The following is a 26231-nucleotide window of genomic DNA, read 5'->3' on the forward strand; positions in this document are numbered from 1 at the left end:
CTCATCAACCATTACAGGTAGTAATGTAAGCCTTCTCGATGGCGAGGGTGATTTCATGGCCCCCTCAGCGATAGGTATTTCTTCTGGGTACCCCGATTCCGGTGTGTGTGATCGCCAGGGGCTAGGTAGGGGTGTATAGACAGCCTCTGCATCTAGGGCATCGACGATAGTCTCCTGTGATGACAGGTCTGGTGCTTCGGGGGTGGGGGTATCGTATAGACGGGCTGGTATCTGTACCCCAGGAGAGGCAGTACTGGTTAGAGGAATGTACAGTAGCGGAGAGCTGTATATGAGCATATGTGGAGTCAGTGTAGAGATCTTGTCGGGAGAAAGTCATGATTGCTATCTAAAAGTACAAATGCACTGTAAGTCTTTTAAAATTAGGATTTAGGGCTGACACGCCCCCTCCGGCGCCTCCTTGGTGAGAGAGTAGCGCTCCAGGTCCCCTGATTTGCTGGCTGGAAGGAGCCTTCTTCTAAGACGATCCAGGTCTGTCCTCACCTTGGCTCCTTCGTTAGTAGCCAATCCGCATGTCCGTAGACATTCTAGCCAGGCTGTTACCGGAACTGAGAAGAGGAAATGCTTGCGAGTTGAATCAAGGTACCTTGTGATGATGGTTAGATCAGTCTCTACACCAAATGCCGGAGTACTTTTTATAGATATCCTACCCTCGTAATGCACATCCCCCAGCTCTGTCGCGCCTATTACCAGGGTGAATATCAGCCCATCCTTAAGCGTTCTAGCTGCATCTCCATCCATAGACTCATACGAAGCTTTTTTAAACTGCCAAAATTCACTCTCCGTTAGGTCCATCACAGATCTTCTTACAGCACCCTGGAAATCCTCCAAGGGGGTCTTGTAGAACACAACTCTCTCCCATTTAACATCATAAGCGAATCCTAGCACACCATCATTGAGGGGCCATATCTCTTTATAAAACTCGCCCTCATATCTGGATGGTGCAAGTAACTCAGCCTTAAAATGCGCAACTCGGGCTGACGTCCGTATAATAGGTGTAGATAGATTAATTGCCATTTTTATTTTTATTTGTATTTTTTTTCTAGGGTCTCTAAGAGGGAACTCTCTAAATATATAGGTTTTTATCCAAACCCTGACCGCCTATATAGCGTCATACAGACCCACTGCACCTTCGCCCCCACCCCCCTACAGAAATACATTCATCTAGACATACGCACCCACACAATCTTAACCGTACCCTGTCGTCATGCGAATGGTGCTACCATCCCTTCACCGTTACGCCTGCAGGGGATCTGCGAGGGACTGCTTTACGAGTTCCAAACAGTTAAGAATAGTGAATGTCTGAAAGAAATGATTAAGGATATTCAAGAAGATTGCCCCGAGATCAACGCTGACGCGTTCTAGTTAAATTCATGTCCACATTGCCGAAATTGGCAAAAGTGTATCGAGAATGAGTGACTGTTGTAATGAAATGTTTTTATGCTTCTGTACAATCAATAAAATGGTGTGTTTTAAAAAAAATAAGAATTAAATATGTTGAAACTGGTGAGAGAGAAAGGCTTGCTATATAATTGGCAATATATGATAGAGACACTCTCAAAGGATGAAAGTCTTCTATTTGAAAACGGCTTAGTTACTATTTTAGATCATATGAATGGTAATTTTAACAGAGCACACCTGTTATGTTTATACACTGTAATAGTGGATGTTACGGCTTTTAAGCTGAAAAATCATAAGTGTTTAGAACCTTTAGATATGAATCACATTATTGATGTTATGCATGCTTATATTATTGATAAAAAAGGTTACAACATGATCTGTAATATTCTTTAATAAATTTTTATAATATACCCAACTGCGTTTTTTTCTACCTCAAGGTGTAATAATTGCTTTGAATGATTTTAAGTTCCTCCTTACAGTTATAGATGTTTAAAAATAAAATATATTATCCAGTTGTGTAACTATCTACAGCTCTGTGAATGGGGTCCCTTTAAAATGTAATGCATTAAAACATTTTAACATTTGTTAGGACCATGATCAAATCAGATCATATTTATTTGTAAGGCCCTGCAACACACATTGATGTCCTCTTGGGACAAACACATCTTCTTTAAACACTTCAAGAAGAAGTATCACAATAAATCATAAACAAGACAAAAAATACCATAAACTCTAAACAATTTAAAATAAATGGATGTGAAGGTATGTAAAAACCTATCAATAGGAGAACAGCACCTCAGACCTAGTGGTGGGGTTTAACCCCTGACCCTTTCAAGGGGGTCTCCCTTCTTAGATGATGCATCAGTGTTGCACTAAAACAGCCAAACAGTCAAACAGTTACAATAAAACATCATCACATTTGTTATGTATAGAAAAGGTGTAATTCCCATAGCAGGAGTCGGATATTTATCTTTTTTGTACACGTTTTTTAAGTGAAATATATTAGTAGAACTCTTTTTTTTACATCATTCTACATAAGAGTTCCATGTTTTGATATTATAAATGAAATGCCTTATTGTTTTAAGGTGTTTCATACAAAATATAACCGATCCATTATACCCCCTGTAACGGGGTATAGTGTATCGCTACCTAGGGCACTGTGAATCAGTCCAGATATTATACATTATTTTTTCACAAACAGCATCTTTATTGTGTGAACGATGCATAGCTTTCATGTAGAAATAAGACAAGTCAACAATAGACCTATCAACCAGGCCATCACTGAAACAATATGAATTGTTTTTGTTAGTACCCTATGTAAACCCCTGCATAGTGCTGGGAACTTTCGCACACACCTCTGACACATCCTGTATATTTGGATAATTGAATGTGAATGATACATTCCTATCTGTGACCAAGATAATCACGGTAGAACCTAACATTGTATTATTTTCATGGTTATAATGAATAAATACATCTTTGTTTTAAGATGTTTCATGCTAAATGGTTCTTAAAGTGAATTTCCTTCAATCATAGGGACAAGGATCAAACAACCTCCGCCGGTAATACTCTGCATTTAGCTTTTTTCTGCAAATTAATAAATATTTTATTGGTATGCTGTCCTGCATGTGAAGTATTGTATCAACAACTCTAATAAATAACGGCTTTATGTTACTTTCATACATGTTAGCCATACTACACACTAACTCAACTATGGTGAGTGAGTTAAAATGTATTTGCCTTAGAATTATCATATTTGAGCTGTTTGAATATCTCCTATCGTGTGTAGCTGTAGGATTTAATGCATATCGAAATATTGAGAGCATAAAATAGTACTCGGGGGGGCTTTCTTATTATTTAGTGTGGCTAAAAAAACTAGATGCTGTTACGCAAAGTAATTCAGAAATGTGCTAGTTGTATAATATACCTTAGATCAGTCATATGAGAGAGACCTTTGGGGCTTGATCGTACTAAACTTCTAAAAAATACATCTGTAATGAAACACATTGTTTTTACCTTATCATTGTGTAAACGTCTATTTTAACTATCGGTCAGTTTCATGGTTTAGATGTTTATAATTGACACTCAACCAATAAACAAGAAATTCACAATTCACTAGGATTATGTGATATCATGTTCTCTGTGTACAGATGGAAACTAGTTTCTGCTAAATCTGATGCATCCATGTTTTTCATATAACAAAGATATAAATACAAACTGTCTATAGTAGATACAAAAAGATTTTGTAATACACTGTTTAGAACAATGCTGTTTGCAAATATTCTGTTTTACTTGTGTGTAGCACATTAGAGTTGCATTCATGCATGACAGTTGGTATACAGCTTATTATTATATAGATTTTGTATCCCTTACATCCTGATTAAATGGAAACAGAAAAAACTAGTCTAATCATTGTAATTACAGCACCAAAGCTGTTTGTCTGTTGATATATGTCAACCCCCTGACAAATTAGCATTATCCTCCTACATGTAGAGATCCTTCTGATTAGTGACTCAATCTACTAAAAATAGTTCATTCGCCCCTTTTAAAAACACATCATACAATATCTTGGATTTCCTTCGACTCTCACTTTTGTGTTGATTGAATATTTCATGCTGTGTAATGCAGGTCACCGTACTAAACTTCTAAAATACATCTGTAATGTAACACATTGTTTTTTTTACCTTATCATTGTGTAAACAGGTAAAAAAAAAACTAGGTTGATATGTCTGTTTTAAATGCATCATTGACACTCAACCAATAAACAAAAAATTCAGAATTCAATAGGATTATGTGTTATCACATACCGAACAATAACACTATGCAATAACCATCAATTGGACTCACAACACACACATCCAAACGCACACACTCACTTTAAACAAACACAATGCAGCACTCACTCTCCACACTTTAGAACACCTAAACACACTTTATATTTATTGGTAATGGATTTGCACTACACCCCATACCTGTGTACACCTTACTGTAAATTATGCCTAAATTGTACCTCACCCCCATTTCTGCGTTGTACTATATATTATTGTATATTAGTATTGCATAGTATATTGTATATTGTATGGTAACTCAGTTACTTCTATTCTGCATCAAACATTGTGTCTACGTGACTTCTAGTTTTACTTCTATTTTACTTATCTCTTGCCTAGCACAGTCTCTGGAGCGTAGCAGAAAGAAGCATTTTGTATAAAAGTATTCTGTACTTCTGTATGACAACTATTTTTTTTTTTTTTATTCTTGCAAAACAAAATTATTAAAAGTCAGTACTCAACACACAATGCATAATGAAATTAACAATTAAGATGACTAAAATGACATGCAAGCACAGAAACAGAAAGCAAAAAAAATATATAATAATACTTTACAGTATACAGTGTATATCCAACGAAATTACCAATTATACCAATGTCTTATACAGGATATACCCCTAATACCTGTTATCTAAAACCCTACACACATATGCTCCAGCTCGAACCCCCCCCTCCCGGACCCCTCTTTGGATAGTACCTCCATTATCCCTCGCTCCTAACCAGACACTACCATTATAAGCTAGCTTTTATTCTCTCCACCACTTCTAACCACATTGACATTTTGGATTCATTGAGACCCAGAATTCTTGCTGTAGATATTTCTTGATAAATCACATCGAGATATGTAAGAAACCAAACTTTCCGGCAAATTTTTTCCGGTTGAAACCAGCGTGATGCGATCAGCTTTTTAGCTACTGTGATACCCGATAAAACCAATCTCTTTAGCTGTGGATTTACTGCAAACTCAAAAACATCATTCAATAGTAATACAGAGGGGTGTACAGGTATATTCCAAGATACGAGTTTTGATAATTGTTGGGTCACATCTTTCCAGAATGCCTTAACTGGTGGGCAGTCCCAATACATGTGCATAAATGTCCCTTCGTCTCCATTTGTACATTGGGAGCATTTGGAGTCTTGTTTAAGACCCATTCTGTTCAGTCTTATAGGAGTCAAGTATGTCCTGTGAATATAGTTAAGATTGATTTGTTGATGGTCCGGGTTCCTTGATGTAAGTCGGACATTTGCCCATGCTCCTTGCCAATCAAAGTCACTTTCCAGGTCTGGTATATCCCTCCTCCAGACAGAGTCTAGTTGGAGGGTTTCATATGAGGACGTTAGTAATTGATGATAAAAACCTGAAACAAAACCTCTCGATGTCTCTCTTTCATAGAAGAATTTGTGGTATCTGTGGTGTTCAATTGGTATGTCTAATGGAACACCGTGAGACTTCAAACATAGCCGTAACTGTATGTAAAAAAGCCATGTGGACTTGGTGAGATTAAATTTTGTGCATATTTCTCCATAACTACAAAAACCCTGGTTGTTGTATGACAACTATTAAAGAAACTTGAAACTCATGTTTTTTACATTTACCGTAGTTTCAGCTAAATATCCTACAACATGCTTTCAGGTGACAATGATATAACTGCATATTGTCTACAGTAGATACAGAGATTTTGTAATACACTGTTTAGAACTATAGTGTTTGCAAATATTATGTCTGATTTACTTGTGTGTAACACGTTAGAGTTGCAATTCATACATGAAAGATGCTATACCTTTTACCAAGTAGTCATTTGAGATCATAGATCCCTTTTTAGCTAGACTGGCTCCAAATGACAGCAACAACAAAGACCTTAACACTTTAACTGCCGGAAGACGTGTTTAAGCGTCCTTCCCCGCTATGCTCAAGTTGCCGAAAACGCCGTAACTCGTCTTTGATATCAATATTTCAAAAATCTGTGATCGGATTCATATTTCCCATCCGCTGGCCTGAGACCCACCAAAAAGCCCCACTGAACCCTCTAGCGGTTCAAGAGCGCCATCTGGTGGCCGATCGGCGCAATCGCCAAACAGGAAGTTACTTGGACGATGTGCTGTTCAACCATATTACTTCCGGGCACTCGGTATATTTCCCGGCACTCTAGCTCGTCACAATACATAGCGATCCGTTGCCAATAACTCGATAAACAACATGATTTGGACGTATATACCATTATACAACCTGGAAATGGACCGGGTATTCCAACATCCCATAATAGGAAAATGTATACTCCACGCTCATCGCCCAACGGCGCGAGGAAGATACGGTAAGATTCAGTGTTATTTTTCAATGTCTTCTATACTAACTGATCTGATGAACATTTGACCCACATTAGATGAATGGTATAACGCTGCCCACGGAATTATAAACGCCCCCTCGCCCATCCGGTCAACATCAGATGACGTGTAGTAACTTCCAGAAGTCCGTCCAGTTGGATTTTTTTATATCGCGCCGATTGCTATCAAACTGTATTTGATCATCAATATAATGCATTTGGGGCTATAAATCACGTTCTGGAGAAAGCTGCAGAAAGAGATGAAAACATACTTATACTTTAGATCATATTTTAGTATGAATATGTGAATGAAAAAGTTTAACGTTCATACACCTTGAACAATACATATAGGACATTGAATGGGCCCTAATAATGGCAATTTAGCAATAGAATTTAAAAAGTTATAGCCCTGCAAAGAAGGGGAACTTCTCCATAGACAAATAGAGCTGGCAACCTATGGTATATCATGAATTTAGCCTTAGGCAATCAAAGTGTTAAAATACACAGAACGCAGACTGATACATACACAAGGCAAAGTTGGCCCTGGGGTTACATTTGAGGTGGAGCAAACTATATTGAATGGTCTCATTCTTTAAATGCCCTTAATTTGAACTTTAAAATCAGATAGGGTGGTGAAGGGATGCAGTTTCAAAGTTTTTTTTTTTAAATCCTTTACAGACCTAGCTAGCAGAGAAGGCCTTTTCCCCAAACTCTGTGCTATTTTCTGGATACTGTGACATATAAATAGTGTTTGATGATAGGGGTGAGGTTTGAACCGTGGTAAAAAGGGTAGTTGACCTATAAATGCATTATAAATGTAGGCCTAGCATTGAAACAGTCTATGGGTCAGTCATGGTTTGAAGGGTGAGTGATCTATATCCAGAAATAAGTCTTAATTTATTAATTTAAGACGTATGAAATACCCTATTGAAACAGTTAAAACAGCTTGGACACACACACACTTACAAGTTATCACTATTTTCTATTGTTTTGTATCACAAACATTGCTGTATTTGCAATCTGGTATGTCCTAAATGTATGGATGTAGCAGTACTGTCTATCTGTATGTCATGTATGTCATATAGGCCCTGATGAATTGAAAATGGGGGACTCTGATGTAAACAAGACAAAAGTATTTCTCTGATCTGTAACCTCTTAACCTTGTCAAAGACTCTAATATAGGGTACATTTATATCTTAATACATTGTATTCGTTTTACGAAATAAGAAATAAGAGATAATAACTGCAGCTATCTCTAATGTATGGTCACCACCGTGTCCCAAACTATGAAATAGTTGGTATTACAACAATTACATTTACATTTAGTCATTTAGCTGACGCTTTTATCCAAATTATAGTTATAATACAACTCTGTCAGCTGTGTAACAATATTCATCAAAGTGCTGCATGTTATAGTGTAGGTTAGTTTATTAGGACAAATGCATGACTGTAAGGTTAGTTAGGCAATGGTCAGATTATGTTACAGCGACCCCTTCCATTGTGTGAACTAAAAATATGCTATGAGTATAATGTTGTACACTAACTTTCATGTTACAAAAATATAAACCATTTGTATTTGAATGATGCGTGTACATATGTCAGAGTTTTACTCTAAGTTTGCATGTCCCCTAAACTTCACGCCACCATGGGGTGTTTTAACACCTAAGAAGGCCCAGTTCACACCCCCGAACAGAGACACAGACCCTCACAGACAGATATTTTCTGTACTTTATATTTTCAGCAAAACTCTAAACTATCACATATAACTTTTATAATTAATGTGAATAATAATACAAAACACTGTAATTAGGGATGTCCGATATTATCGGCCTACCGATATTATCGGCCGATATCGGCATTAAAATGTGATATCGGAAAATATCGGTATCTATTTTCAATTTTTATTTTTTTACATTTTTATAACCGTTATTTACCCAGGCAAGCAAGTAAGAACACATTCTGATTTTATTTATTGTCAAAAGTATGCATAATGTTGTGTTAATTCCACAACAAGAGATATGTAATATTAATTACCTGAAATTATTCCATTTTTGGGGGGGGGGGGGACCCTATATATCGGTATCGGTTGATATCGGTTGATATCGGTATCGGAAATTAAGAGTTGGACAATATCGGTATATCGGTATCGGTAAAAAAGCCAATAACGAGCATCCCTAACTGTAATGCAACCTTTTTAAAAGAATCTATTTTAAATAAAAAGCGTCACCGAAACCTAATTACTACGACAGCTAGGGGTGTTTGTAATCAGCCCCTCACCCTTGTGAGGCAACCATCTAGGAGAACCTGGCCTCATGCATATAACTTAAACACAGCCCTGTCCCCCGTTGGCAAAACAGCATGCTATAACAGGTTTCTATGATACTTTTGTTTATCTACACATATATCTTCCGAACACAAGTGTCTAAACACTCTTCCATGAGGCATTCTCCAAGAAACTAAAATATAGGCACATTACATTTGTATTTTTCTTAAAAAACAATCCTCCACACACACACACACACACACACACACACACACACATACACACACACAAACACTACATATTACATACATACATACATACATACATACATACATACATACATACATACATACATACATACATACATACATACATACATACATACATACATACATACATACATACATACATACATACATACTTAGTCTGGTTACAAGTTATCACTCTTTTTCAAACAACATCAGCCTATTATTCACTTTGTATTTTCTTTTATTTACACATTTGTTTAAACACAAGTGACATTCTCCAAGAATCAAAATGATAGAGATATTGTAATTTTCTTTTCTGAATACAAGTGTCTAAAGATTGTGACATTGTATTTTTCTTAAAAAATATTCCCCTAAACATGCATTTGGCTTTATCCAAGAAACTAAAATATAGACCATTTGTATTTTTCTTAAAAAATAATCACACACGCACGCATACTAGAGTTGTTCCGATACCGATACTAGTATCGGAAATGCCGCCGATACTGCCTAAAATGCTAGTATCGGTATCGGCGAGTACACGTAAATTCTAGCCTCCGATCCCATGATGTAATTTATCTCCTGCCGAGTCCTGCGGAGAGTGAGGATTATAAAATGAACATGTTTTAAAGTGTGATGCTGTGTCATTTTAACAGCAGATACACTTTCTTAAATTCCATTGTCCCCGACAGTGCGGTGTGACGGGGAGCTCGGACGGGAATCGGGATGTGTTTGGCTGGTGTTATGATAGCATTAGCTGGAAAGATAGCTAGTTGGAACAACATCCGCTTTTAACGTTACATCAAATCAGATGATCGCCTGTCCTTTCTCCAGGACCTAACACTGTCCGTGACCGTCTATCAACAATAATGCACCCACGGTGAATTGTATTTAAGTTAAGTAGCTACGGACTAGCGTTAGCTGACTATTACTAACGTTATCTTAATGTCGATGCGGGAAGGCGAGCTAGGTCAGTTAGCTTAGCTTGATAACGTTACCGTGTCTAAAGTTGGTGCTATTCACATAATCCAGCAATAATGGCTGCAGACCTGCAAGCAAAGTACAGCAAGTGCCAAAGGATAAGAGTCTGAGGCGGAGTTTCAAAAGAGAATGTTGAATATTTATTTTGCATCAAAAATCACAACATGAACGTTCTATCTGCCACTAGCTTACAGACTGAATAGGGTATATCTGCAGAGCCACTGAGTAGCGAGTGCAACACCGTTTAATGTCCGTGTGGATCATTGGAGTAGGGTATATCTGCAGTGCTGCAGCCCATACTCATTGATTAATGATACTAATACAAATCTATACAATCACCTGTTGTTGAATAAATACCATACGTTCTAGTTATTACTAAAAAACAGTATAACAGTATCTGAAAAAAAAAAAAAAAAAAAAAAAGGTATAATTTATATAATTTTTTTTTTAATTTTTTTTTTATGCACTGGTATCGGATAAATATCGGTATCGGCCGATACCCAAAGCTTAGGTATCGGAATCGGATCGGAAAGGGAAAAATGGTATCGGAACATCTCTAACGCATACACACGCACACCTAGGGGGCCGTGAGTTTTTCTACAGAAAAGGGGATATGTACATGGTCATAAATCTACTGCCCAGTGATATAAACTGCATACCCCTGAAAAAGAGGAAGTCTTACTTAGTCATAAATACTCACCAAGAATCTGACAGGAGCTGCATACCCCTGAAAAAAGGGGTTGTCTTCAAAAGTCATAAATACTCACCAAGAATCTGACAGGAGCTGCATAATTCGTTATCCACATACCCCTCCTTCTATGACAGCAAAGGGGGGTGTCATGGCGTTGGAGGATTGTCATTTCAGAACCAGTCTACTGAGAAACAGTCTAGTGTTTCTGAATGTGACAGAGAGGGAGAGATATTCAGTCTAATGAGAGGGAGACAGAAACAGCAGGGGAGATGCATGCCACTTGGGCCTTTTCTGCTTAAACAAACACATCCATGCATGCCACACAGGCATGGAAAGATCCATTCTCCATTCTCCAAGAATCCATTTTCTGAAATATTCTTAAATCCTCTACACACACACACACACACACACACACACACACACACACACACACACACACACACACACACACACACACACATTTGAAATGTTTATTTATGTTCACATAAATTTATTCTGAAACTTTATTCTGAACATATACACATTGTATTTTTCTTAATTCCCCCCCACACACACATACACACACACACACACTTATTCTGAAACTTTATTCTGAACAGACACTTATTCTGAAACGTTATTCTGAAACTTTTATTTCTGACAAAAAAAATTAAAAAATGTAGCTCCTCCCCTTCCGAAACCGGATGACCCTCCCCTCGAAACCGGAAGTCCCTCCTCCTTGAACCTCTCGACCAATCAGAGAAGGGGGCGGGACGTAGGCCATAAGTCATCTCAAAAGGGGGCGTGGCTACAATCAATCAAACTTCCCATATATTGTCTGACAGAATGTGCCTCCTTATACTCTCTCTTATATACTCGTAACAATTTTTTGCCGAACCACCGCTGCCTTGGCGCAGTGATTTCATCACCTCTAAAGCCCTGTTGTAACTTCCGTCAATCAAACCATCATGAAAGGGTTAGCCTAGCTATATATAATTTTGTTTATATGAAACCGGACCTCTATGGTCTTTTATTAGCCATAAGGCAATGAACACCCAGGTGAAACACATACATAGATACTTACTTAGGCCTTTAAATTCCCAAAGGAACATAGGCCGTCGACGAAGCTCCTCCATCCCCCCCGTCTTGTGCCCTCCGCTCCCGATCTTGCAAGGACAGCCCTTCTTTCTTAATCTCCTGTTCTGTGGTTCTTCTGTGGATAGACCAACAGTATATAGTTAGCAATGTATGCAATAGCCTATGTGACTCATGCATCATGATGATTATAATAGACAGTCACTTACTCGATAGACAACTGTCCATTAGGTCCACTCGGCTTGGGGCATTGTTTCCAATTTATTTTGGAAGCATGGCATTTTTTTTCAACAACTGCAGAATTTGTTAGCGTTGATAAATCTTCCTTTGTTGTTAGACAGTCTCTTTGTGCACTGTCCTCTTCGTCCCATATATAAAGCCTTCTAATCATTGATGGCACCACATAGTCCCATTCAGTACAGCAGAAACACTCGATTTCTGTCTGCATAGGTTGGCATGATCCACATTTACACCACCAGTCCATGTCGGTTCTGACTCTCCCCTCAGCCCCACCAGGCTGTTCTGCCTCAGCCTCCCTTCTTGCCCAGTCAGCTTCCAAAACCTGTAGTTCCTCCTCTGTATATTCTGGTTAAAAAGATAAGGTTCTGGATCTTGGTTTGTCCAGAAGTAATCATCATCCCCTGAGGATTCCTCTCTTACAATGTCGGCCATGATTAGCAGCAGTCAGGTTAGTCTTGTCCTAGCTACTACTGTAGTCACATTGGTTTTATTGACTGTTACAACGGGGCTTTGGAGGTGATGAAATCACTGCGCCCAGGCAGCAGTGGTTTGGCCAAAAAAAAATCAGAGTATATATCTGCTTAGAAAATGAAAATGTCTACTTAAATTTTATTTTATTTCTCCACGTGGTAAATACACAGGTCATGTTTACAGGAATGTTTTGTAGTTGTATTTGGAGTGTATTTCGTGACTGTTGCTAACTGGGCACTGGGCAGCCCTACTTCCAGTGAATGACGCTAAGCTAGGCTAACAGTGTGGGTGTTCCCTAAGCCTAATGCATGCACAGAGAAGAAAAGGGTATGTATCTGCTTGTCTAACTCCGGGGTAGATGGCAAATAAGCAAATTTACCAGAAAGTTGGTGTGTTCCTTTAAGGACCAGCCAGTCACTACAATGGGTTCCATAGGTTCCAAAACTCCATTCCAATAATTATGTAGTATAAGGAGGTAGCTTACCAATAACGATGTAGTATAAGGAGGTAGCTTACCAATAACGATGTAGTATAAGGAGGTAGCTTACCAATAATGTAGTATAAGGAGGTAGCTTACTAATAATGTAGTATAAGGAGGTAGCTTACCAATAATGTAGTATAAGGAGGTAGCTTATCAATAATGTAGTATAAGGAGGTAGCTTATCAATAATATAGTATAAGGAGGTAGCTTACCAATAATGTAGTATAAGGAGGTAGCTTATCAATAATATAGTATAAGGAGGTAGCTTACCAATAATGTAGTATAAGGAGGTAGCTTACCAATAATGTAGTATAAGGAGGTAGCTTACCAATAATGTAGTATAAGGAGGCAGCTTACCAATAATGTAGTATAAGGAGGTAGCTTACCAATAATGTAGTATAAGGAGGTAGCTTACCAATAATGTAGTATAAGGAGGCAGTTTACCAATAATGTAGTATAAGGAGGTAGCTTATTGTTACAAAGGGTCAGATTAAACCGAATATATATATTTATTGCTTGAGATCCCATGTATACTATTTGTATATCGTTTGATATCCCTTGTATATTCTTTGTACATATACACGGAATATCCCTTTACCTGGTACAGGACAGACCATAATATTCGTTCTCCTATTGGACAGCGATCCCCTAGGCGCCACGGCCATACCCCCAATGTCTAGTTCAAAGTCACCGCCAAGGCTTGTCTCAACATGCCCAGTTTTGCGCAGGAATACGAGACAGAAATGAGGTTGGCACTAGATTATTCACCGTACGTATAAATACGTTGCAGGTGGATACAGCAGTAGTCTTGTCTTATCCTAAAACGTTCGTTCAACGTATCGTTCGTTCCTTACTAGTAAAGCCTTCATCACGAGTCAACGACCAAGTGAAGTGAGCAACCTTGCGTCTAAATAGAGCACTTATAACCGCGTGCGAATAGGATAGTAAAAGTGTCAGAGCTTAGTGAAATAACGTCAAGTTCGACCTAGTTAATGTGAAGTACCGTGCACAGGAGAATCTACACCGGTGAATGCAGAGCCTTTTCCGGCTGGATTATATTGATTTTGGTACTGTGGCTGCTGGACCAAGAGAACCGTCTACCCGCTGCTGTGTGGGATTTACCCGTGAGGAGCATCACTCGAGCCCGTCTCTAGGAGAGGCTGGCTGGCTTTCACCTATGCTGTCGCGCATACTTGGATTATAGCTGCTGCTTTCGTCTGCCGATCAAGGGAGTAATGTACCGCCTCCCGTAGCTGGAGCTTATTGATTCCCCGTTGATCCAGACTTTTGCATTCGAACATTCCTCCCCCCTGCTGGCTTACAACCGGTGGGAACCCCTTTAGTATCTCCAGCTGACCTACTAGTGTACTATATATAATTCTTATGCTACGGGTGGTATTAATTATCCCCTGCGTAATATGCTCATGGACTTACGCTCTTGACCTATTCATGCACATTCTTCGCCTTACAAGCGCAACTCTCAATCTTGATAAGTAATGTAAGATAATCTTCGTGCTCTTCTAATAAATATTCTTCTAAACAGTATTTCTTGTGAAGCCGTGTTATTGTGGGGGTGTTCATCACATATACCTGTGTACTGTATGGCCAGTAGTAATGTACATAACGCAGTAGTGGTTTAATGATACCATACTTATTCAATACAGTCAGGGAATTGTACCCCTCAGTTACACTTATCAATAATATAGTATAAGGAGGTAGCTTACCAATAATGTAGTATAAGGAGGTAGCTTATCAATAATATAGTATAAGGAGGTAGCTTACCAATAATGTAGTATAAGGAGGTAGCTTATCAATAATATAGTATAAGGAGGTAGCTTACCAATAATGTAGTATAAGGAGGTAGCTTACCAATAACGATGTAGTATAAGGAGGTAGCTTATCAATAATATAGTATAAGGAGGTAGCTTACCAATAATGTAGTATAAGGAGGTAGGTTACCAATAACGATGTAGTATAAGGAGGTAGCTTATCAATAATGTAGTATAAGGAGGCAGCTTACCAATAATGTAGTATAAGGAGGTAGCTTATCAATAATATAGTATAAGGAGGTAGCTTACCAATAATGATGTAGTATAAGGAGGTAGCTTATCAATAATATAGTATAAGGAGGTAGCTTACCAATAATGTAGTATAAGGAGGTAGCTTATCAATAATGTAGTATAAGGAGGTAGCTTACCAATAATGTAGTATAAGGAGGTAGGTTACCAATAATGTAGTATAAGGAGGTAGGTTACCAATAACGATGTAGTATAAGGAGGTAGCTTATCAATAATGTAGTATAAGGAGGTAGCTTATCAATAATGTAGTATAAGGAGGTAGCTTATCAATAATGTAGTATAAGGAGGTAGCTTATCAATAATGTAGTATACGGAGGTAGCTTACCAATAATGTAGTATAAGGAGGTAGCTTACCAATAATGATGTTCTTGTATGGAAGGTGCTATACGAATAAAGTTTATTATCATTAGACCATCCAGAACTATTTTATTGCACTGTACAAATATTTTGTCTATTCTATTCTACTATTTTATTGCACTGCACTATTGCACTATTTTATCTTAATCTTTTTATTATTATTTATTTATTTATTATTATTATTATTATTATTATTTATTATTTATTATTTATTATTTATTATTTATTATTTATTATTTATTATTTATTATTATTTATTATTATTTATTATTGTCTATTTAAAACTGAATCAAACCATAAACAAGATTGCCTGTTGGGATGTTAGATCCTAATGTGAAAAACTGTGATTTTATATGTCTGCACTTTATGTGCAATTTTTAAGCCTGTCTATTTTCTATTGTGAAGCACTTCTGTATGAAAGGTGCTATACAAATAAAGTGTATTATTATTATTATTATTATTATTATTATTATTATTATTATTATTATTATTATTATTATTATTATTATTATTATTATTAGTGATGAACCTTGTGCCGCCCTCCAGGAAGTCGCTCACCGAGGTGACGGCGTGCCTGAGGGAGCGCCTCCACCGTTGGCACCAGATCGAGAAGCTGTGCGGCTTCTCCCTGGTGCACAACTCGGGCCTGCCGAGCCTGACGGCCAGCCTCTACTCCGACCACAGCTGGGTGGTGATGCCGCGCGTCTCCGTGCCCCCCTATCCCATCGCCGGAGGGGTGGACGACCTGGACGAGGACACGCCCCCCATCGTTCCACAGTTCACCTGTGAGTCGGGAGGGGCTCGCTGGGAAGCGCTTATTCCACCGCGAAGTCGTTGTCATTACCGGTATTTACATGCGGCTCTCATTTCTGTAAGATGTCTGATGTAGAAAAAGAGTCGAGAGAGTTGACCCCTGGGTGGCGCAGCGGACATTGCACTCGTCACCAACGCAAGAGACACCGGGTTCATGTCGGCGTTGCCTCCGGCTTGGGCCGGCCGTCATACTGGCTCAATTGGCAGAGTCAGTGGGTGGAAGTCGATGGGTGGTAATCTGGACGTTGTGGACAGCGACTCCTACAGGTCGGTTGGGGGAAGCCTGCACAGCAGAGACAGGAAATAGTGGGGGTAGTGTGAGCCTCCTACACGTTACACCTCGCCAATGAGAGTCCGCGCTGGCAGGTGAAAAGATGTGACAGGCTGCCTCCTCGTGTACCGGAGGGGACACGTGATGCAAGGCTTCTATCCTCTCTACAACCGACCAGTGGGGGGCATATGCAAGCAACGTTCAAGACAGGGGAGGGGAGAATTGGAAACAGCGAAAATTGGGATGGGAGAAAAATAAGGAGAAAAAGTGGATAAAAAAAAGAGAGCTGACCCTGTCGACTTTAATTTAAAGGAACTTTAACCCTTTCACTGCCGCACTACCAAAATGGTTAACCCGCTCACTGCGACAATTCATAGACGGTTAACCCTTTCACTGCCACATGTTAACCCTTTACTATCATACAACCGACGGCGACCGTCGGTTGTGTGATAGTAAAGGGTTAACCTTCTCTCGGGTGGCAGTGAAATGGTTAATGGGAAATGCACCCACCGTCTTCTCCAGAGTGAGACAAGAAGATGGATACCAATTTCCTCTCTGTGCGTTCAGTAGAAAGCTATCCAGCTGCAGTCTAACCTCTCCCGGAGTTTTAAGCTAGGCTAGTGGTACGCACAGGAAATTGGTATCTATCTTCTTGTGTACTATGGAAACCAGAAAATCCCTGTGTGTGTGTGTGTTAGTGTGTGGGTGTAAGATTTGTTGCATAAAAAGGCACAGGTTGCCCTATCTCAAACCCCGCCCTCTTTTCTTGATCGTCCAATGCACAACTGTTGTTTGTCTGAGGGAGCAATTTGATTTGTCCAAAAAGGGCAGTGTCTTCATTCAATCTTTATTTAATTAAAGATCATTGAGAGCAGGCTCTCATTTACGTCAAGAGGAAAAATACATAATATAAAAACAATATAAAAACGGATACATCTATCAATTAAACAATTCAAATCAATCAAAACGACTACAGACTGAGGTCAAATGGTTGGCTATTACTACTCAAGCATAGTAACAGACAAAATTTCTGACACTGGGAATACATTCCCAGAGGTCCATAGATGTCCCTAGATACCAAGAACACACAAATGGACCTTGTAGAAGTGGAGCAATCTTCCATTTACTTAGGTGTGATTTTTTTTTTAGGCGAAATTTCTGAAAATATGGCTCTGGCTTAAGAGGTTAACAAGGCAATACATCATGCTTGTTTGTTTTAGTTCGGTCCCTGGACTGCTGTGTGTGTGTGTGTGTGTGGGTGGGTGGCTTGTTTACATTGCAGTGTTCATTAGCGTATGTTTCTCCTCGTCGGTTCCCCAGCGAGCACCATGATCCGGCCCCCGCTGTTGCGCAGCAGCAGCCTGTGTCGGTCTCGCCGGAGCCTGCTGAGCTCCCCGCAGTCCTCGCTGATGTCCCCCGACCCCGACCTGCTGTCCATGGCCGTCTCGTCGCTCTCGTATCACCCCGAGGGCGACGAGGACCACGTCTTCTTCAGCCCAGAGAGGAGGGGGTACGTATGTAGCGGCGGCTTTATCCGACGTGCAGAAGGTTTTATTAATAATAATAAACATTATTTGTGCCTAATGGGAAAAACGGATTTTATGTCTGCATTTTATGTGCTAATTTTGTATTTTTTCTGTTGTGAAGCACTTTGAACGTACATTTTTTTATGAAAGGTGCAGCTCAAAGTGCTTCACAACAGAAAAAACACTAAATGAGCACATAATGAGTGGTTAGGGTTATGGTTAGTTTAAGGCAGGGGTCAGCAACGTTTACTATCAAAAGAGCCACTTTTCCCCCCTCCCACAAAATTAAATGCTCAGGGAGCCGCACAACCTTAAAATGAAGATAACACAGTGTATAACGTTTTATATATCCCCAAGCATACCCCACATTTAGCATAAAACGCCTGACAATTGCATACCCAAAGTAATTTGCGATTTATTATACTTTATACTTATAGCACACAGTTTGTTGCATTAATGGAATAAAGCAACACAAATAAAATGTTTGACTTTTTATTGCTGTTTTTACCTGTTATAACAAAGGAAAACCTCAAACTCTTATGAAGAGGAGAAAAAATACTGGCTGTGTAGAACAATTTTTAAATAAAACACAGAAGAGGAGACAAAACACTGGTGTCTGTAGACCGACTTTGAAATAAAACCCTGAACTATTCAGGTATATTTGAGTCTTTCCCTTATTTGTGGAACATTTATAAAATAAAAAGTAGTCCACTTTGAAAAAAGACTACCATGTGTAGACCTACTTTGAAATAAAACACAGAAAAGGAGAAAAAACACTGGCATCTGTAGACCTACTTTGAAATAAAACCCTGAACTATGCAGCTCTATTTGAGTCCTTCCCTTATTTGTGGAAAATCTATAAAATAAAAATGTTCGTTGTTCGCAAATTTCGCACCACATATCAGGCATACAGGTAAGCCTGCATCGTTAGTCGTGAAAGCAAATTAATCTGTCCACGCTGAATTAAACCCTCTATTTTCCTCAGACTTTCCTTTTTTTGGATTTATCCATGGTTAGCTTACTGGGGGGTCGGAAACTCAAGATTAGCCAGGGAGAGGCGCGGGGTGACGTACTGTATATTTTAGTTGCAGGGAGCCGCAGCTGATTGGCTAAAGAGCCGCATGCGGCCTCGGAGCCGCAGGTTGCCGACCCCTGGTTTAAGGTAACAGTGTGGTTAGGGTTAGTTTAAGCTAACAGCGTGGTTATGGTTAGTTTAAGGTAACAGTGTGGTTAGGGTTAGTTTAAGCTAATGTAGCGTGATGAATTCTGCGTTGTGTCTGGTGTGAGGTGGACGTAGACACTCAGACAATGGTACCCAGTTGGTGGTTGTTTATTTGGCAATCCTGTTAATCAAAACAGCACGTACACAACACATGGCGGCGTTAGCGACCGTCATCAAAGTGCACTCCACCTCTTGCTCTCGTCCTCAACAAACACAAAGAGAGCGCGCGCGCGCACATTTAAAACAGCGCGCCGTCTACAGTCACGACCATTAGATACATTTAGCTCAGTGCAAGTTAGCTTCAGCAAAAACATACAAAACAATATGAAATAAAAGACAGTGTGTAAGCATTAATTAAACCAAAATACAAAACCAACGGTTCATACCTGTTAATCAAAACAGCACGTACACAACACATGGCGGCGTTAGCGACCGTCATCAAAGTGCAGTCCACCTGATATTACCAAACAGAATACTGAGTTAGTACACGAACGTACTATGGCTGTTTTACCCAGGGCGAATTAATGTCATTACACAACAGGGTATTTCAGTACCAAAACCAAAACCTAAATCAGTTTTACAATTTATACAAAGCAGTTAAATCCAATATTAGATAAACGGAAGCGCATACCTCTTGCTCTCGTCCTCAACAAACACAAAGAGAGCGAGCACTTCCGTCAGCGTGTGTCTCGTCAACAAACCGGCGAAACCATTTTATACATTAGTTGAACGTATTTACAATACAACAGATATTCAATGGAAAGATATCCTATCTTCTCTAAACCCATTATAAAAGACCCAAAAGGGATTTCGTTTGGAGAATTGGTAACTCAATGTGAGGAAATTAATATGAAGTAATAATCAAGACACCCCTCCATAACACTAAAGTGGGCTCGGTCCACTTTGTTCCACTTTGTTCCTTCAAAGTAAGAGTGTTTCCGTTTTGACCTACTTATTTAAGATAAAGTATAACAGTTTCTGTCCATGATTCTAGCATAACAACTTCACTCTGCTACATACTCCCCCACTGACTTATGCCAGACCATGGACAGTGTTCCCTTCAATCAACCCAACAGCGTAAGTATAAACCAAAGAAACAGAAAATAATTTAAAAAAAAAATCACAATGAATCAACGCGTCACATGTAACTCAGTGTATTCCCTTAATTCTAAACCTAGAAAATAGGTTGACCAGCTCAAAAGCTATCCGATAAAGGATCAGGAAAAATAAAGGGTAGCGAGCCCCTCACCTAACCACAGGCAAAAAAACATGCCATGTACATATTCATACCATGGACTACACCAAAATTACCAAATCATGTCTAATGCAATAGACAACCGTAACCGTATGACCCAAAGAAAATCAAACAGCAAAATCAATGAAAGGAAAAAAAAAATTATGAATAAAAAGAATCACCAAAAAAAAATTTTGAATCACCTTTTAAGATGACAGCAGAGTCCTGACTCTCTGTACAGCCATCGTCTGAATGAGCCTGTTAACTGGCCTGATGAACCTCCCCAGCCTAGTGTAAACCCCTTGAGGTACCCCCACTACACTCGGTTTGACAGTGACAATGGCCGACCCCGGTTCACACACTGGAACAAGTAAGGATGCACTACGAGGGGCCTCCTCCGAAGCAATCATGTCTCCAGTAAATGATTCCACAGTTGTCGTGTCTGACGACTGATCACTATCCTGATAAACAATTACAGAGTATGACTCCTCTGATTCAACATCTGCATCTGGTCCCTCCATCCAAAAGTGGCGTGGTTTCTTCAGTTTACACTCCTGCTCCTCACCATTATGTGACTCAAGTGTAATTCCATGATGTTGATCACTACTCATGCTCCCCACCTGCTCCTCTGCTGGCTCTGATACACCCCTCCCTGTCATGGTATCTACTACCCCCTCCACACTGGACTCAGGAAGATGAGCAACCCACCGGGCAGTCCTTAGCTCATCCTCAACAGAATCATCTGTCATTTCCTCCCTCGTAACAGTGCCAGGAATAGACGCCTCAATCTCTGGCTCATCCCATGACGGCAGAGGCAGGAAATTGACGGGCATAATCAAGTTCCTATGAACAGTCTTAATCCTCCCTGTGACAGGATGACGGATACTGTATACATTCAGCCCACTGTTTTTACACACTACAGTATAGACGGCACTCTCCCAGCGGTCAGCTAGCTTTTTCTTGCCTCGCTCCCCCTTATTTGCCAGTAAGACCCGATCCCCCTTCTCTACCGCATGTCCCTTTAACTGTCTGTTATACACCTCAGCTTGCCTGGTCTGTTGCTTCTCAGCATGCTTTTGAGCAAGTGCCATCGCTTCCCTTAGATCCTTTCCCAGTGACTGGACATACTTATCCACATCCACCGTATCTCCATCTAAAAGGACACTCTGAAACATGACATCGACAGGTAATCTTGGAGTGCGGCCAAACATCAAAAAGAAGGGTGGGACCCCCGTGGTCTCATGCACTGTGCAATTATAAGCAAACGTCAAAGTGTTCAACATCTGAGGCCATTTCACCTTGGAACGAGGTGGCAAAGCACGGATCATACTACCTAAAGTGCGGTTTAGACGTTCTACTTGTCCATTTCCCATAGGATGGTATGGCGTGGTATGGGATTTCTCAACCCCTGCCATCTGAAGCATTTCTGCTATGAGTGCACTCTCAAAATTAGCTCCTCTGTCGCTATGAATGCAGGCTGCAAAACCATAAACAGAAAAAAAGTTATTCCAGAGCACTCTGGCCACCGTCTTTGCAGTTTGATTGGGACACGGATAAGCACACGCTAGTTTGGTAAAATGGTCAGTTATAACAAGCACATCAATGGACTTATTATTGGCATCCTCAGCCGACCAAAAGTCAATACACACCAACTCCAGTGGTGCAGTGGTGACTATAGATACCAGCGGAGCCCTAGCCTCGGGCTCAGGTGCTTTGCTCAGTACACACCTCTTACAATGACTCACATATTCTTTGACATCCTTTTCCATGGAGTCCCAATAGAAACGTTGTCTAGTGAGCCACAATGTGCGCTGCTGGCCCTGATGCCCGGCCTCATCATGTACCCCTTGCAGCGCCTGTCCTCTCAGAGCGCTCGGTACAACATATTGAAAGACCTTCTTCCCACTCGCAACGTGTTTTGAAACACGGTACAACACTCCCAATTTTGTTGTGAGTTTTCCCCACTGTCTCAGTGTGCGGTTTGTTTCTTTCGACTCATGAACTCTCTCTCTTCGAGATGGGCGGCGGCCTCTATCTACAAAGAATTTGACTCTACCAGTGACAGGGTCCTGGCACTGTTTGTCGTACAATTCCTCATGAGTGAGGACAGGCAATGGGCTCTGTCCCATGGACACCAACCTTTCTAGCTGCTGCACGTGAGAGACTGCTCTCATAGCTGCGCCATCCTCCCAACAGCGATGTGTGTGGAGTACAGCAGATACCTCTTCACGAGATATGCTCCCACTGTCACTACCCACCTCACCACCGGCCTTAATGGAACTCTGAATGGACAATCCTAGGCCCTTCCTCCTCACCTCTGGTTCCTCACAGGTAAGACGGAACATGTTCTGTACGTCATCCACCTCTAAACCTCTAGCCTCCCTCAACAAGACATCATACGAGGTCCTTGTCAGCCTGTGCATCACCCTAGGTTTAGCAAACGGCTCCCTGCTCAGTGCATCAGCTACTGTATTTTTAGGCCCAGGAATGTACTGAATGTCAAAATCAAAAGGTGCCAGCTTAGCCACCCATCTCTGCTCGCATGCATCGAGTTTTGGCTTTGTGAGGATGTACTTAAGGGGATTATTGTCTGTCCACACTGTAAATTTATGTCCTCGCAGCCAATGGCTAAACTTGTCGTGTATAGCCCATTTCATGGCGAGAAACTCAAGCCTATGAGCGGGATATTTAGACTGAGCATGATTCAAAGATTTACTAGCAAAAGCTATGGGCCTGGCTGTGCTACACCCCTCCTGCACCTGTGAAAGCACAGCTCCCAGTCCGCTAGTGGATGCATCTACAGACAATAAAAATGGCTGAGAAAAGTCATGGTGAGCCAACAGAGTTTGTCCCACCAATGCGGCTTTTAACGCCTCAAAGGCCTCCCTACACTCCACAGTCCAGTCTGCTGCACTAAGCCTACGAAGGGGGGCAGCTCTCTTGCTTTTCCTTTGCCTCTCCGTGGCTTCTTCACACCCGTGGTCAACTGAAACAGTGGTCTTGCAACTACAGAGCAGTTCTCAATGTAATGCTGATAATACACCATCATTCCTAAAAATGACCGGATCTTATTGGCAGACGGGGTGACCCCATCCGACTCCATAATATCGCTCTACGTCACACCCACTATCGCCTGCACCTTATCGGGGTCTGTGGCTATCCCCTCCCGAGAAACAATGTGTCCCAAAAACTTCAGTGACTTTCTCAGAAACTGACACTTAGATGGAGACAACTTCAGGTTGTGTTCTCGTAAACGCTGAAATACCATCTCCAGCCTCTGCAAGCTCTCTTCTTCCGACTTGCCAAAAACCAGAAGGTCATCTAAGTAACAAAGAAGACTCAGTGAGTTCTGATCACCAAAGATTGTGAGCATCATTCTCATGAACGTAGCTGGACTGTTACACAGCCCCTGGGGCATACGGTTATATTCATGTAAACCGAGAGGAGAGGAAAACGCAGTGTATTTCTTATCATCCTCATGCAGTGGGACATTGTAATACCCGGATGTCAAATCCATGGAACTGAAAAAGGCATTGCCTCCCAACGCTGCAAGTACATCTGCTTGATGAGGTAATGGATGTGCATCTTTCACGGTACGAGCGTTTAACCACCTGAAATCTGTGCACAATCTCAATTCCCCATTCTTTTTCCAGCAAAGAACAAGGGGGGAGGCATACTCACTACTCGACTTCCTAATTATCTCCCTGTCCTCCATCTCGTTCAGAGTTTCTCTCAACTTCTGGTAATGGGCGGGGGAGAGCCTCCGGTAAGGTAACCGGAAGGGCCGATCGTCAGTCAGTCGGATACGGTGACAGAAGCCACCAGCCTCACCACAATCCAACCGGTGTCTAGAAAACACATCCTCATAGTTCTCAATTAAATCAGTCAGTCTCTCTTTCCAGACTGATGAGACCTGACAGTCATCAACTGACAGGTTCTGGAGCCCTAGACTAGCCAGTCTATCGTTCCCCCTAGCTATATTGTTGCTATCACAACTCCTAGCTGTCAGACTGCCGTGAGAGCTGCCACTACTCACTCTACCGGCATTCTGGTGGACTGAAGTGTCCGTATCATTGTCAAAATCTTCTAATGCAATGCATGGATATACGTCAGCCACTTTTGCATTTCTTCTCAAGGTGATAGCCTTATTAGTCGGATTGATAATCTTGACAGGAAGCCACCCATCCCCCCAGAGAGGTGTAACTACCCTGCCAACTAGTATGTTACGGTGCACACACCGAGAGGCGCTGGGCTCAACGATAACAGTACTTCCCATAGACAGTTTTGTCTTGGGTGGGAGACGACCCCACACTACATGCTCACTCATCGGTTCAAGCGTTACGGCCTGTTTCAACTTGACTGTTCCCACTTTGTCAGGAATTTCCTCCCCCCTCCATCTCTCAAGATTGGCCATGAACCTGATAAACTGACTGTTTTCGTCCTGACATGGTGACTCAGCTTTTCCCAATATGCGCCAGTAGGCCCCCGTGGATTTGAACTGCCTAATTAAGGGCTTCATCACATTGGTGCCTATAATGAGCTCATCTACCTGACCCTCCACTATCAATACTGGTACTATGTATTCAAAACCGTAAAGCTTAAGTTTCAGCTCACACGTTCCCACCGGGCTAGTTTGTTTCCCACCACACCCCACAAGAACAACATTGGTGGTCGATATTAGATCACCCGTCACTACTCCTGCCTCCCTCAGCCGAGGAACCACATCAGCGCGCAGAGAAGTAGCCATGGATCCACTATCTAACATCCCCTGTAACTCAACCTTGTCTCCTGTCAATACGGTGGTGAAAAATAAACTGTCACTCTGGGATGTTCTGGTCACATTCTGCATAATTACTGTCTTGTCTTTGGGTGCTGCTTCACAAACAGACGTATATACAGACTGGATATCATCATTGCAATTGGAGGAAAAACCATAGGGGCCCACATTGTCCTCCTTTAAACGAGGGCCGGCTAGTTTCCCTGGGGAGGACCAGCCTGTCTCTGACCAGGGGGCTGTCTAGGAGTGGTCTGCCCACAATAGATACCAATATGCCCTGGACTCAGACACTTGAAACACAGCCTGTGTGTCCTGCAATGTGTCCTAGTATCGTGCTCCGAACTGCCGCAAACCTTACATTCTTGAGAAGGTCTGGGAAACTGTCTCTGGGGGCCATTTTGTACATAAGGACCATTTTGTACGTAAGGGCCATTTTGTACAGACTGAGTGTTGTTGCCTAACGCCATTTCTAACACTCTCAGAACCATATCCATTGTGTTATTCTCAGATACAGGCGTCAGCTGCTCTAGCTCTGTACTACTGACAGCCACAGGTGACGCGCTCTGTTCGTGATTAACAACCACCCTCTCCTGTGGTGACTCAATGGCGACCACTTGTTGTGTCAACCGACCTCGACTCGCTCTATGTTCTCTCAAATATTCATCCAAATGTCCCTGCACCTCACCTGCTGTCCACTCACGAGATGGCTTACTTTTGAACACTAAAGACAACTCCTTATCGGGGCAGTTACGGATGAACATGAGAACTAGATGCTTGCTCAGGCTAGTCTGAGATTCCCCCTTACTAAGAAGACACTGCTCTGTGGCTTCTGCTGCTTTGTTAAGCCTAATCCAATAATCAAGAGGATTCTCGCTTGCATATGCTTTGACTGCATAAAAGTCAGCTAATGGAAGATCTGAGTGAATAATATCACCAAAA

The 26231-nt window shown here is 41.0% G+C and overlaps 1 protein-coding gene across 1 annotated transcript in view; it reads left to right on the forward strand.

Moving 5' to 3' along the window:
- The window catches only part of stim2b (stromal interaction molecule 2b), a 214068-nt gene that overhangs the window by 174685 nt on the left and 13152 nt on the right, over window positions 1-26231 (forward strand). Inside the window, exons 10-11 of the mRNA XM_084313677.1 lie at window positions 15996-16234; window positions 17854-18043. Coding sequence (XP_084169803.1) covers window positions 15996-16234; window positions 17854-18043 — 429 coding nt within the window. The remainder of the gene's footprint in view (window positions 1-15995; window positions 16235-17853; window positions 18044-26231) is intronic.

Source organism: Notolepis coatsorum (genome assembly GCF_963971535.1).
Source record: "Notolepis coatsorum genome assembly, chromosome: 4".
In the NCBI taxonomy this organism is placed as follows: Eukaryota; Metazoa; Chordata; class Actinopteri; order Aulopiformes; family Paralepididae; genus Notolepis; species Notolepis coatsorum.